Source organism: Acomys minous, assembly GCF_964271855.1.
Source record: "Acomys minous genome assembly, chromosome: 11".
Classification (NCBI taxonomy): domain Eukaryota; kingdom Metazoa; phylum Chordata; class Mammalia; order Rodentia; family Muridae; genus Acomys; species Acomys minous.
Genome location: NC_140492.1, coordinates 42935243 through 42951396, shown reverse-complemented (window position 1 = coordinate 42951396; position 16154 = coordinate 42935243). Strand labels below are relative to the sequence as shown.

Genomic DNA, 16154 nt, shown 5'->3' with positions numbered 1-16154 from the left:
TCCTCTCACCTTGAGATTTCCCCCTTGCTCTTTCCCCTTTGCTTCTCCACAAAACCAGGAGGACAGGGCTTCATCGCTTCTATTCCAGGGGATGGAGCCGACATGTGCTCTGTGAGTTTACAGTTGACCTTTTCCTCAGTCTACTCCTAAAGAATTTATATTAGATGCTTGTCCATTCTTAATCTTCGACACCGATCTCCCCACTATAGAGAAAATTTCTCTAATGTTTCATATAAAGTTGACTTATAGAAAACATGAACGCCAATCCAGTATATAACATTAATGTTTAGATGTCAATTTAACACCGTGTGAATAACTCTGATGGTGAGTGAATGATGCCTCCATTCAAAACATAATAAACACATACTCAAAATGAGCCCATAATACTAATATTTTTTAAATGGGAGCAAATGTGCGTATCTCAACACCCATATATAACATAATAATATTATAATAATATAATAATATAACACACCCATATACACACTAGGCCTTCACTTTTACATTTGTTCTGCTGCTATAGTTCTAGGGCTGCTATAGCAAAGTAACAGATGGGATGTCTAAAATAACATTTATTAATCCCACACCTGTGGGCAGCTATTGGTTAAGATCAGAGTGTCAAAGAGTTGCTTTCTTCTGGGTCCCTCTCCTGGGTTTATAGATAGCCACTTCTCTGTGTCTGCACTGTGACCTCACACTCAGGATGTAGCTGAGGGTGACCTGAACTTCTGTACTCTGCCTCTATCGCTTGAATACTGGCATTACAGGTGTGTGCCACCATGCCCCACTCATACAGTGCCGGGGATCAAATCCACACCCAACTGAGTTACATTCCAGACCCCAGATTTCCTCATCCTAAAAAGATAGGGTAGTAGGGCTACCTTAATGGCCTTAATTAGCTTTTTAAGATCCTGACGATAGGGGTGAGTATGGTGGTTTGATTAGATTTGACCCTTAGAGACTCATGAGTTTGAATGCTTGGCCCACAGGGAGTGGCGCTCTGGGGACCTGGGGCCTGGTTAGAGTAGGTGTGGCCTTGTTGGATGAAGTGTGTCACAGGTTGAGGTTTCCTGTCCTCGTGCTGCGCCCAGGCTTCTCCTGGCTGCCTACAGAAGACAGTCTCCTTCTGGCTGCCTTTGGATCAAGATGTAGGACTCTCAGTTCCTTCTCCAGTATCATCGTGTCTGCCATGCTTCCTGCCATAGTGAAAATGAACGGAACCTCTGAAATGGTAAGCCAGCCCCAATAAAATATATGCCTTTATGAGAGCTGCCTTGGTCATGGTGTCTTCACAGAAATGGAAGTAAGACAGTAGGATCAAACATTAATTCAAGGAAGAGGTGAACACAGTCTATAATGACAATCCTGCTAAACTATGGACATGTTTTAAAACTGCATGCACAGTTACAAATAGAAAACACCTACTTAGAACTGCACATGTATTTTCCCTATCATGCTAATCAGTTTGCTTTGACTAATTCCATGTATAAGACTCAGTGCAGAAGAAAATAAGAGTAATTATAAACTTCATTTTATTGATAGTACGTATAAAATTTGTGCTTCATGATTACTTACATAAACTGGGCTTATTGTTAAGCAATAGGAATGTCTGAAGTTAAGATGAAGGGACATAAATGGCTCAGGATATAATTGAAAGCACCTGGGATTTTGAAGGTGACCTTAGGTATTGCAGTGTTTTTTAGCCTCTGCCACATTATCTATAAAAGAGGATGTTAGCTTCTTTTATCAGTGAAGGTAGAACGAGCAAATGGATGTTCAAATTCTGCCAATTATAAAGCACCATTCAAAAATTACTTATTATTATTGTGCTGGGCTAGAGGGGAAGTGTAAGGAGAAGCTTCTGGAGTTGTATTATTCCCTTCAAAATAATAGACTATAAAATGTCCAAATATGTCAAGCTGCATTTGTGTGCTGTCTGGCTTTCCTCAGATTTCCTCATCAAAAATGTGCTTACTCTGAATGAGGTACCTGGAAGACCTTTACCATTGACAAGTCACATGACTCCCAGGAATGCCTTTCAACACTGTTTGTCTAGTATGTAGGGCTAACACTTTTATGAACTAAATTCCTACAAGTTCCTACAACACCCTATTCTCCTGCACCAGTGCAGAATAAAATCCGGAATCCTCCTACCCCAACCACCCCCCCAGCCAAAAAAAAAAAAAAAAAAAAAGGATAGGATACCAGGGCTATTTTATGCTACACTGATACTGGAAGAGTTCCCTATATTTTTGACTAAAGATTTTTGTACATTTTCTAGCCACTTTTATTTGGCCTTCCCAGACTTAATAGTCCAGGCAATGTATTAGGCCTTGGCTCTGTGCCAGTTTTTGTTTTTGCTTGTTTGTCTGTTTGTTTTGTTTTTTCAGACAGGGTTTCTCTGTGTAGCCTTGGCTGTTCTGGGCTTATTTTGTAGAGCAGGCTGGTCTCGAACTCACACATATGGGCCTGCCTCTGTCTCCCCGATTGCTGTGATCACAAGCATGAGTCACCTTGCCTGGCTGTATGGGCCAGTTTTCTTGACAGCCAGATGAACAAAATAGAATGAGAGATCAAAGGCCAAGACAAGGAAGCAGCCTGTTGGTATCTCCTCTACCATCTCTTTTCTTTCCCGTTATCTGAGGATACTGTTGTAGTTTGTACTTGGGTCTTAATTGCTACTTATGCCTCTGAAAGACAGGTAAAAGGACAGTAGTCAAGCAATCCGTGTCAGCCTGGTGGCATCTCCTTGACTGTCCAGCAGGGGTCAAGTTACTGAGGTAAGGTAATAAATGTAGGATGAAGTCTGAATACCTCTCCGTGGCAAATTAAATATGTGCCTAAAATATCTGATGTTTCTCTTCTGGTCTTACTACCAACTACAACTCACTAACTTGTTCACTTTTCTCTTGTCCATATACTGTGCACCTATCATCATTGAATGTCTCTCAATGGAAAGGTTAGCAGATCAGTTGCTAAGACTAATAATGATGATAATAATAAATATTAACAATGATGATGATGATGATGATGGTAAATTGCTATAGCACAAATGAATCATGCCACATGGCTATGTGATACTCCAACTCTTACAGTTACTAACTTGTCAGGACTCTCACAGCTATGGAGAACAGAGAAGGCGGCTGAAGACGGTCCTGGAAAACATCAGGGTGTGGTGGTTAATTTTAATGTTGAGTTGATCGCTTTTAGGACTACCTAGAATTGTGGTTAAGGATTAATGTGGGGTGTTTATCAAGACTGTTTTCAGGACAAAGAGGCAAATGGGACGGAATGGATTATTGGGCTTATCAGTTACTTTTCTACAGAGATGATAAAACATGACCAAAGGAACTTATAGAAGGGAGGGTTTATTTGGTTCCGGAGAGATGAAAGCCCATCACTGTCACAGCAGAGAAAACATGGGGGCAGGCATGGCAGCTAGAGCAGCAAGTTGAGCAATCACACAAACTACAAGCAGGGAGGAGAGAAGGCAAATTGGGAATAACATGTGGTTTTGAAACATCGAAGACTGTCACCAGTGACATACTTCCTCCAGCAAGGCCACACCTCCCAAACCTTCCCAAACAGAGCCACAAATCGGTAACCAAGTACTCAAGCATCTGAGCCTATGGGGGCGTTTTCATTCAGATCACTAGCGTAGGGAAGTGAGTCTCAGTGCACATGGGCATTATCAGGTTATCTGGGCCCTGGTGAGCATTGAGGCAGAGAATATAGATCAGTCTCTGGGCAATGAGATATCCTCTTCCTTTCCTGTCCTCAACAGCGACTCCCAGGGGTCTCAAGTCTTTAGCCTCACTTCAGCCTTACCTCGTCCTCCCTAATGATGCGACCCTTTCATACAACTCCTCATGTTGTGATGACTTCCAACCATAAATTATTTTCATTGCCTCTTCATAACTGTTTTTGCTACTGTTTTGAATCGTAATGTAAATATCTGATATGCAGAATATCTGATATGCCACCCCTGTGAGAGAGTCGCGAGGCCCCTAAAGGGGTCATGACCCACAGATTGAGGAACCCTGCTTTAATATAGTTCTACATCTTGTGCTGACACCCTCACCATAAAATTATTTTGTTGCTACTTCATAACTATAATTTTGTTACTGTTTTGAATTGTATGAACCCAAAGGGATTGCAAACCACAGGTTGAGAACCACTGTATTTAAATGCCTGGCCCCTAATTGGTGAACTTTTGGGAAGGATTAGGAGGTATAACCTTGTTGGAGGAGGTGTATCACTGGCAGTGGACTTTGAGGTTTCAAAAGGCACACAATACTCCAGTTAGCTCTCTTTCTCTGCCTTGTACCTGTGCATCAGGATCTAAGCTCTCAGCTACTGCTCCAATGCTATGCCTGCCTTCCTGCCTTCCTGCCTGCCTGTCTGTCTGCCTTCCTGCCTTCCTGCCTTCCTGCCTTCCTGCCTTCCTGCCTGTCTGTTTGTCTGCCTCTCTGACTGTCTGCCTGCCTGCCTTCCTACCTGTCTGCCTGTCTGTCTTCCTGCCTGCCTGCCTGCCTACTTGCCTGCCAGTCTGCTGTCATGTTCCCCTTCATGATGATCACAGATTCAAACACTCTGGCACTGTGACCCCCCAGTGAGCATCATCTTTTATAAGTTGTAGTAGTTATAGTTTTGTCACAGCAGCAGAAAAGAACTAAGACACTTCCATAAGTCTTTCAATGAATTTCCTCTCACACATCTATGCGTACATCCTAATGGTTCTGTGTCTTTGGAGAATCCTGACTAATGTAGGAAGTAATACTGTGTTGCCCACTTTTGGTGCTGCAAAATTAACCCCGCTCCCATTTTGGTCTACGGATCAAAGCCAAGTGTGACACAATTCTTTTATAAAAAAATGTTAAGCTATATTCTTCCCCTTCCCTCCCCTCCCCCATCCGTCATTTCTTCTTTTAATAGTCCAGAGGCAAATGTAAGGGGCCACAAATGCAACCTAGGGGAGCGCACCAAACTACAGCTCCTTTTCTCACACTGCGTAGCTGAGAGATGAGGCACAGTGATACAAAGATTGAGAGAATGACTTCCTTAATCAATGTCAAGGCTCATTAAATTGCAACTGGCCTAGAAAATTGCTGGAATCTTCTTCAGGATTAGACTGGTCTTGCTGCCTTTGCTTTTCTGGAAGCCTATGGAAAGGAAAGGTCCTTTGGACAGAAGGTGGAGTGGTTGACTGAAGACTGGCAACGGCTGCCGAGAAGCAATCCCCAGGACGTTCTGTGGAGCAGAGAAAGCAGCGGGGCACTTCATGTTTTTTATCAACTATGTCTTTGCCTAGCTGCACAGGTGGACACGTGCATTATAAAATACATCAGAGCATTCCATTATACCCATCAAACCTTGTCAGTGGTATCTCCTGAAGCCTTGGGCATCACAAGTTCATTAAGTACATTATTCACAATTTCACCAATTCTATATGAGTGTGTGCATGGCATATATACTTGTTCTAGTGTATTTGCACATGAATATGCAGGTGCAAATGCAGGTGTGTGTGTGTGTGTGTGTGTGTGTGTGTGTGTGTGTGTGTACAGAGACCATAGGCTGACCTTGAGTGTCTTTATCACTTTCTATGTCATTTTTTGAGATAGGATCTGTCACTGAACATGGAGTTCATCAATTCATAGGCTGTCTAATCATTAAAACTCAGGGATCTGTCTTTTCCCCACCCACTCTCCTTCTTTGGGGTTACAGACGCATGCCATCATGCTTGCCTTTGTTTTCCTTCATGCTGAGAGTCCAGGCTCAGGACCTCAGGACCTCTGGGGAGCCATCTCCCCAGATGCTTGTTTTATGTATGTGTATATATATATATACACCTACTGTGAAAGGGAAATAATTTAAACAGGGAGAAGCAATAGTTACAAAAGGCCTCATGTTATATATTCAGTTCTTTGTCTCTGCTGAGGATCCCTCTTGGCTTCTGGGGGAGCAAAGCTCCTCACTTCTGCACAAGAACTGCTGCCATCTTGTCCCAGTCTCTCTCCTAAGGCAAAGCCGAAATTGAGCTTTGTAGAGTAAAAAGTAGTAGTGTTTTGATTTCTTATGATTACGAAGATTTGATTCATCAGTATTCAAGTGGTCTTGTATTGTTCATGATGACGCAGTGGTAACATTGTACACGTTATTCAAGCCCTTCCTATGACTCATGCTATGTGCAACTGCAAAGTGAGTTCCTTGCTCGCTCTTGAAAAATCAAAAGGACCCTATCTCCTGTCTAAGGGGTGATAGATATTTAGGAACTTTTAAGAAAGAGACTAGGCTAATCATATATATGGTTGTCAATGCTTTTTAAGAGTTACTTAAATGCTTGGCACTAACACAAAACCAAGATCCTATTAACCAAAGGACCTCCACTTGGCAAAACCCAAGCACCAGTAAGATAACTGTGATTTTCCTGTGACTGCTCCAGAAGTGCTGGCATGGGAGTGTGTAACGGGAGCAGCAGCAGGAACAGGGATCCGGTCCCCGCAGTTTGAAACTAGCTTGACATTTTAGTCTGCTCTGCTATCACAAAATACCACATACTGGTAATTTTAAAAGAAAAACTTAATTTCTCACAGTTCTGGAGGCTAAGAAACCCAATATCGAGATGGCTGAAGGTTTACTCGTCTGGCGAAGGCTGTTCTCTGATGGTATCTTATCGATACAAGCCAAGTCCAAGAGGAGTGAGGGTCCTCACCCTGCAGAGAGCACAGGAGCAAGCGAGTTCTAGGTTGTGAGGCGCTTCCTTTACAAGGGTGTTGACCTCATTCAGGAAGGAGGAGGCTTTAAGACCAAATCCCTTCTTAAAGACACCATCTTTTAATATCGCCACATAGACAACACCTGATGTTTTGGGAACTTAAATACACAGGCATATATTTAAGTATACTAAGAATGATTTATTTTCTACAAAGTTTACAGTAAATTAAAAAAATTTTTGTTGTGTTTTGTTTTCCTCTTCTTCCTCAAGAGTGCTAGGGTTACAGCTAAGTATCAATACTCTAGGCAGCCTAATTTTTTTTTCTTTTCTGCTTTTTTTTTTTTAATGAAGAAAACTTGAACAGCTAAGAGTCCTATTAGTCTTAGGTATCCAACTAGAACCTTCTCTACTCACTGGGCTAATTTTCTTTTCTTTCTGGCCAATATCTAAAGAGTATCAGGATAGGTTTAGTAAAAAGGATGGATTCATCAGCAGGGCTGTTCCTGATCCCAGTGCCAGGTATAAAGAGATAGATACATTGACAAACCAACTCAGATTGTCATTATGCATGGCTTGTACCTAGGGTCACAGTAGAAGACTAGACCCAAAGCCCTAGTGATGCCTGTTTACACTGTGAGTCCTTGTTAGCTGTGGAGGCCTATTAGTCTGATGAGGAAACTTAGAAATTATAACCTTTACATTATACTGGGTTCTCTCATTGTTTACCTCTGCAAAACCTGTGTGTGCCAGTATGTCATCATGACTTGTCTTGTTACAGTTTGGGGACTCCCATATGCTGTGACCTCTAATTCTGACATATTTCTTCAAGGTTATTTCAGGACTGTCCTTGACCATCTCACCTGGGCAAGGCCCCCCTGCCTGCATATCTGAATCTGTTCAACTTTGACTCTCAAGATGCAGGTGCCCATGAATGGTTCCCATTTGCCACAAAAGACTTAAGGCAACTTTGGCTAATCCGTCTATCTCCTTCAAAGGATATGGTCCCTTTAGGAAGTGATGAGGCACATAGTGTTCAATGCACTATGAGAGTTATCAGAATGCCCTTCTTCTAAGACGATGTATACCTAGTAGTTTAGAAATACTACTCTGATCTGGAAGATTGTTTTGCAAATGATTTGTAGCCCATGTATCTCTAGATACAAGAGTAAGTGATATAATTTTCACATAATCTCTGCCTTCACCACCTAATATTTCACCGTGACTCCACCAATCATAGCTCATACCTTGAAAGTACGAATGTCATCGCTGTATATGTCACAGCCTTCACTATACTGCCGAGGCTAAAGACATGGCTGGTTTTTCTTTCATTCCATGTCAAAAGCCAAATTCGGTTGACCAAATTGCACAGACAAACAAAATGTGTCTAACATGTCATCAAATATCTCAATATATAATTAAGATATACTTCAAAATAAATTGACTTGTTTTCAACTCGACAGCCCCCACCCCACCCATATAGACACAAGAGAGAGACGTTCATATCAATGCTCTCACTGCTATGCTCGCCAAGCTCTAATAGATTTGCTTGCTAAAATGAGAAATAAAACGAAATTCTGACAATGTCACTCCCCAGCCTGAAGCCTATCAAAGACTTTTGGCAGCTTACATCTCACAAAAAAACATAAACCTCCTTCCAGCTCTTGTGTGCCTTTCTCCAGTTCTTAGCTGTTCCAGGACGGATCCCAGAGGGCCCCGTGGAGGGCTTCCCTGAGCTCCCATTTCTAAGGTTGCCCCTCACAGTTGATTTCTTTGCATTTATTTTCTACACGGATGTGTCCTTTCAATGGAATTTTAAGAAGGTAGATGTCTGCAACAATTATCTGGCTATTCTGCTCAAACTTTAAAAGTAACTTTTTAAAGTATATGAGTATATGTGTATGTGTGAGCGCTTGTGTGAGTTTATGTGCACCACGTGTGTGCAGGTTTCTGCGGAGGCCAAAAGATGGTGTTGGATCCCCTGGAGGAGGAACAGGAGGTTGTGGATGTGGGTGCTGGGACTAGAACTTAGGTCCTCTGAAAGAGCACTTGATGTTCCTAACTGTTGAGTCACCTCTCCAGACCCTGGTTATATTTTTTTTGTGTGTGTGTGTTTTGTTTTGTTTCTGTTTTTTGAGACAAAGTTTCACTGTGTAGCCTTGGTTAAATTTTATTGTTTTTAATAGAGTCAAAAGTCATGTGTGTGAGGAGCCTCAGGTGGCTCAGTTGGTAAAGCATCAGACTTTAAATCTGGAGGTCTGGGGTTCAGATCTAAGTAGGACCACTTTTGGCTCTTTCCACCATCTTCTCACACTATCACCATGGTGTGCATGACTGTTCTGGCAGATGCTCTCAAGAGCATCAACAATGCTGAGCAGAGAGGCAAACACCAGGCCATGCTCCAAAGTCATCATCCAGTTCCTAACTGTGATGATGAAGCAAGGCTACATTGGTAAACTTGAGATCATTGATGATCACAGGACTGGGAAAATCGTTGTGAACCTCACAGGCAGGCTGAACAAGTGCGAAGTGATCAGCCCTAGATTTGATGGTGCACCCCAAAGACCTAGAAAAATGGTAAAAACAATCTGCCCCCATGCAATCAGTTTGGCTTCATCTTACTAACAACCTTAGCTGGCATCATGGACCATGAAAAAGCCAGACAAAACATATGTGATGGAAAATCCTGGGATTCTTTATTATTATTATTATTATTATTATTATTATTATTATTATTATTATTATTAATTCACATTACATCCTGATTGTTATCCCCTAGCTTTTGTCTTCCCATTCCCACTTCCTCCTTCTTCTACCTATTCCCCTCCCCTAGACCTCTGATGGGGGCGGCCCTCCTTCCCCACTATTTGGCCACAGCCTATTAGGTCTCATCAACATAGCCTGCATCCACTTCCTCTATGTGCCCACTAGGCCATCTTGCCAAGGGGCAGTGACCAAATCGTGGGCACCTGAGTGCATGCCAGAGGTTCAGCAGCAGTCCCCATCCCCCTGCCCAACGTGGAAAATCAGCAGTCCACTGGCTTCATCTGAACATGGAGTCTTGGTTCTTTGCATCAGTTTGTGCAGGGCCCCTGTGTCTAGATCCTCAGCCCTTGATGTCTCCTTGTGGAGCTCCTGCTCCCTCCTGGACCTTCTATGCCCTCACTCTTCGCTATAACTCTCAGCACTCAGTCCAGAGTCCAGGTTCATCCCAATATCTGTCCTGTTCCCCAACTGTCTATGTTGGACTAATATCCACTTATAAGTGAGTATATACTGTGTGAGCCTTTCTGGGTCTGGGTTACCTCACTTAGGACAACAGTTTTTAGTTCCATCCATTTGCCTGCAAATTTCAAGATTTCCTTGTTTTTAATAGCGAATAGTATTCCACTGTTTAAATGTACTAGTTTCTTTATCCATTCTTTGGTTGAAGGACATCTGGGTTGTTTCCAGATTCTGGCTATTAAGAATAAAGCTGCTGCTTCCTGTCGCGGCAGCCATCGGAGAGCAGCAGCCATGGCCCTGCGCTACCCCATGGCCGTGGGCCTCAACAAGGGCCACAAAGTGACGAAGAACGTCAGCAAGCCGAGGCACGGCCAGTGCCGCGGGCGCCTCACCAAGCACACCAAGTTCGTGCGGGACATGATCAGGGAGGTGTGCGCCTACGAGCGGCGCGCCATGGAGCTGCTCACGGTGTCCAAGGACAAGCGTGCGCTCAAGTTCATCAAGAAGCGGGTGGGCACGCACATCCGGGCCAAGAGGAAGCTGGAGGAGCTTCGCAACGTGCTGGCAGCCATGAGGAAGGCCGCGGCCAAGAAGGACTGATGCCCCCTCCCTCAATAAACGTCTGTGCAGAGAGAGAAAAAAAAAAAGAATAAAGCTGCTATAAACATAGTTAAGCAAATGTCTTTGTTGTACAGAGGGGCATATTTCAGGTATATGCCAGGATTCTTTTTCTAGAGGTGTAAAAAATAAATAAAAAGTCTCTGTGGACCGTGGGGAGAAAAAGTAATAGGCGTGGTGGCACACGTCTTTAGTCTTAGCACTTGGGAGGCAGAGACAGAGGTAGATAGATCTCTGTGAATTACAGGCCAGCCTGGTCAATATAATGAGGTCCCAAGTCAAAAAACAAAGAAACAGACGTTATGATTATGTTTTATGTAGTTTTAAGCTTGCTTTTAATAATATCAGTCATGGGCATTTCTTAACTTGTTGAATATTCACCTAGACCCTGCCCTTGCTTCGTTGCATGGAGGCTTCATCAAGTAAACAGAAGTCTACTGATAGAAATTTATGTTTCTTATTTTTTGCAATAGGATTGGAGTGAACCAAGTCAAAAATAAAGACAGCCTTTTAAAATTAAGATTATACTCTCTCCCAGTACTCTGGAGGAAGAGGCAGGCAGATTTCTGAGTTTATGGCCAGTGTGGTCTACAGAAGAAGTTCCAGGACAGCTGGGGCTACACAGAGAAACCCTGTCTTGGAAAAAAAAAAACACCAAACCAAATCAAACCAAAACCCAAACCAGCCAACCAAACAAAAACTCCCAAAGGAGAAATGGTGGACATTTTAGATAAATGAAGATGTATTCACAAACTCAAAGTTGCCTGGAGCTGGAGATGCCCTTGAACATCAAAGAATCCAAGTTTACAACAAATAAAGGAAATACAGTGTGGACATTATCAACCTTGTTAAACACAGTTTCTTCCATAAATAACATAATAAGTAGCGAGAGCGGAGCATATTGGTGATGACGCCAGTGGGTTTGGCTTTCAAGGCACTGAATTTGAGGCATTTGTGGAGCATCCGAGGGGAGCTGTTTCACGTGCAGTCAAGGTTAATGGTGTGCAGCTTAGGAGAGCGTTCTGGTTCCGAGTGACACGTTAGGAAACATCAGCTTGTACTGAGTGGTAATTGAGACCAGTGGAGCCAGATGTAAAATTCCACAGAGAATACAGAATGACTAGAGAATATCCCGTGAACAAAACGGTAAAGAGTCCGCACACCCACAGAGGGAGGTAAACATAAAGTCAAAGAGCAAGAGGTGAGGGAGCTAGGAACAAAGCCGGGAGTGAGCAGTATTGTGGAATTTTCCACTGATTACTGAGCTGGAGGCTGCCGGATGGGGCACATGACTGGTTGCTTATCTTCCTCTTCACTCCTTGTTTGTGCCTCCCTCCCGCAAACCATGCTCACACAGAGCTTGCCTTTTCCAGGGCACCCCCTTTGTTCAACGAAAGACATCCATGTTATTGTGTTCCCCAGGAAGCGTGTCCACTACTGTCCTTCCTTTGGGCTCACTGAATGAGTGGGTGGAGCGCTCCAGGGTGTGATCCGAAGCTTTCAGGGGAAGCTGCCTGCGTGTCCTAAAATAGTGCTCTGGTTGACCTGCTGCACTGCCTGGCATTCAGTGGGCACTTGGTAAACCACAAGAGCAAATGGATACTATTGCTGTGAGCGTTGAATGACTAAGTATCTTATTAAAATGCAAATATTCTGGAAAGATGACAAATAAATTGTCAGCCCCTGTTCAGCAGCGTAGGGCGTTGGGGATCTGTTATCCAGGATCTTTGCACATAGCTGTGCAATCCCAGGGCCAGAGTCTGGGGTAGATTACAGGCCTGGAGTGGCGGCTGATCTGGGCACAACCTTATAAATATTATTTGTCTCCAAGAGGCTGCCAGATAGCAAATGTTCATAAATGGGGTGGCTTGGAATAACAGAAAAACCATTGTCTTAATCCTAAGGCTGAAAGTGTGAAGTAAAGATGTCATCAGGCCAGCCATCTCCTTGAGGATCTGGGAAAGAACCATCTGGGTTTCTCTTTGCTCCTGGGGATTGCTAGGGATCATGAATGTTCTTTGTCTTGCAGATGCTTGCTGCAGTCTCTGCCCTTTTCTTCACCTGGTGCACTGTGGCCATGTGTCTGTTTTATCTGCCTGTGAGGTCACTCACTAACCCAGTAGGATTCATTTAAACCTAATGAATTGCAATGCCCAGATGCCCCATTTCCCAGCAAGATGGCATTCTGAGTTTTTAGGTGGATGTGGATTTGTGAAGAAGACTTTTCAACACAGCACACCACCTCGGGAGGCTAGATGGTATGGAGACACTCACTAACCCTAGGGGAAAAAAGCACATGTTGTAACCATCATGTGATGTGTGGGTGGGAGTGTCTAGCTGAAAGCTCAAAAAAAAAAAAAAAAAAAAAAAAGAAAAAAGAAAAAAGAAAAAAGAAAAAAAAAAAAGAAATGGAGGAAAGAAAGAAAGCAGAAGAAGAAAAAAAGAAATCCAGAAAGAAAATATAAATTACTCTGAAAAAATATTATGAGTCAAAATGAAGGAGGTGTTATTCATATTCTCAGAAAAAAAATATATATAGTTAAAAGAGATAAGCACGCGCGCGCGCGCACACACACACACACACACACACACACACACACACACACACACACAGAGAGAGAGAGAGAGAGAGAGAGAGAGAGAGAGAGAGAGAGGAGACATACGTAGGCTACACACAGAGACATACACATATATACACATACTCACAAAGAGAGATACATAGACATATAGACACAAAAAAGCAGACAGACTGGTGGTGCATGCTTTTAATGCCGCACTTGAGAGGCAGAGGCAAGCAGATCTCTGTGAGTTCAAGGCCAGTCTGATCTACAAAATGAGTCCAGGACAGCTAAGGCTACACAGAGAAACCCTGTCTCAAACAACAACAAAAATAAAAAAATAAAAAACCACACACACACACACACACACACACATACTTTTTTTTAAAATCATTTCAGACCTATACATGTTCTGACACTTAAACCTTATAAGTTTCAGCAGAAACTACCCAAGAAAAAGATCATATTTACATAATCATGGTGTAATTTTCATGCTCAGCTAATTTGGCATTAATACAATAATATTATCTACATTAAGTCCACACTTTAAATTCCTTCAAATTAGCTCATTACTGCCTTTTACAGGATTTCTTTTTCTGACCCAAAAGTCAATAAAGATTAAAGATTATATTGATTTTAATTGCTTTTCACTGTTCTCATCTGCTTGAACCTATTACACCTCACCCCAATATTCTATCTGAATGCCTTTTATATTACTAAAATTTTCTAAACTTTATTATCAAGAAACTTGCAAATACATAAAAGCATCATGCACCAAAATTAACCAGACCCAAAGTCTATAGAACTCAGTGAACTTCTATACAGTTAGAATTGGCATTCGGAACGGAAGATGTGAAACGTCACATTTAAATGTTCTTTTATTATTTTTAATTATGTGCACATGAATGCATGTGTCACAGAGGCCAGTGTAGTTGGGTCCCCTGGAGCCAGAGTTCCAGGCAGTTGTGAGTCATCTGACTTGAGTGCTGAGAATCTAACTTGAATCCTCCAGAAGAGCAGTATGTGCTTTGAAACACCGAGCCATCTCTCCAGCCTCTTTATGTCACACTTTACACTTTCAGTATCTAATATATTTTATGCACAAGAAAAAAAATCCATGACGGACCTAGAACTAGACAAGTAACTAGCTTTATTTCCTATTTCATAACTCATGTCCATAACTCACATCTTGTTTTGTTTTCTTTGTTATATTTACCTCCACATTTGTTTACATATATACATATATTATTGACTAGATTCTGCATATAAAATGACCATATTGTTTAGGTATAATTATATATATATTATATGCATATTTATGTATAATTATATATGTCTTTATGACATTGTGCCTCAATTAATATTATACATTCAAAGTCCATCTATTTTCCCACATCTTTTTTTTCCCCTTTCTTTTGAGATAGTCTTAACTGAGTAGCCCTGGTTGGTGTAAAACTCACATAAATCTAACTGCCTCTTGCCTTCCAAGTACTGGGATTACAGGCATGTGCTACCATGCCTGACTTCCTGACCATTTTTGAACTTCACTTTTGCTTAGAGCTGAGTAGTATTCACACACACACGCACACACAAATCTATTAATCTGTTGATGGACAACTAGGTTGTTTCCATTTGTCTATGACATTAATACTTTTAAAGTCTTCAAGTGCTTTGTGTACCATCCAACAGAGACCCAAACATGTACACCAGCTAGATTTGTAGCGTTAGTTCTTTTGTTTTGTTTTCTGGGCTACTGGGTCTAATGTATCCCGCTGGCTGGAAACTTATTTAGCCGAGGATAATATCGAACTGCTTATCCTTACCCCCGAAGTGCCAGAATGACTGACAGGTGTGTCCGGCAGGCTCGGCAGAGGTGCAGTTCTTGGTATCTTTTCTATACGCTCATTTGCAACCTTGCAACTAAAACTGCTAGGGACTGACGCTGTTACAGGTCAAGGTATGGCAACGCCTTCCATGTGAATCAGATGGTATTTCCTAAAGGGAGTTTAGAATTCTGCTGCAAACAGGAAACATGTGGATTCTGTGCTGCGGGGTTCTCAAGAGTCTTCCACGTATGTATTAATTAGCTTTTCTCATTGTGGTGACGGAATACAGCAGCCACAAGGAAGGAGGGGCTAATTTTGGCTTTAAGTTACAGAGGGTGTAGTCGCAGAAGGCACTGCCGCTGGGACGGCTCATCCATGTGCTGGGGGAGCTTGCTGCCTGTCATGCTCCAGCAGCAGTAAGAGCCTGGGCTGCATCCAGAAGCATCAGTCATCTTCAAGGCCCCCACCCAGTGACCAGTGCCTCCACTGGCCTTGACCTCCTGGTTCCTAAAAGGCTCCACAACACCCCCAATATTGTTGCCAGCTGGGGACCAAGTGTTTAAACACACAAGTCCATGGGGAGACACTTCCTATTCAGGGTACAACACACACTAGTAAGAGGTGTGACCGCCGCCGCCCCCTACCCACCCACCCAAGATGCTTATAGGACAAACTCGTCTGTTGTTGTCCATGGGGAATTGGATTTGGGATCCTTGTGGACACCAAAACCCACAGATGCTCAGGCCCCTTCTTACAATGTAGTATTTTCACAGAATCTGCACACATCTTCTTTTATATTTTAAATAGTCCCCAGCTTCACATGAGAAGCTTTATGGTGTTGAACCGCTTAGGGAGTAACAGCAAGAAAAAATGTATACATCGAATATAAAAGTAAAAGAAACATTTCCCATTTGCAATTCACGGAATTTGTGAAGAATAGTTTTTTTTCTTTAACTTGTATAAAGAGTTTTAAAATTGAGAATTCTTTATAAAACATTTTAGAAATATTTGATTTAACTTTGAGAAAGCTCAGAGAGAGAAATAGGAAGGACTGGGTCTCACATTAGACTTATTTCCTAATTATATCAACATGGACCTAGTCCCTTAACTTGTTGAGCCTGACTTTTTATGTAAGTCAACTTAAGACAACAATGCTCCCTATCTTTGCAATATCTTTAAGCTGTTGTAAAGATAAATGAACCAATGCACATAAAA

General features: G+C 42.3%; 1 protein-coding gene across 1 annotated transcript; it reads left to right on the top strand.

The window, feature by feature from the left end:
* The first annotated feature begins 10195 nt into the window (after positions 1-10195).
* Positions 10196-10559, top strand: LOC311608624 (large ribosomal subunit protein eL36-like). The gene has a single exon (XM_084801175.1). The coding sequence runs from the start codon at positions 10229-10231 to the stop codon at positions 10535-10537; it is 309 nt and encodes a 102-aa protein (XP_084657301.1). The 5' UTR covers positions 10196-10228; the 3' UTR covers positions 10538-10559.
* The last annotated feature ends 5595 nt before the right edge of the window (positions 10560-16154 follow it).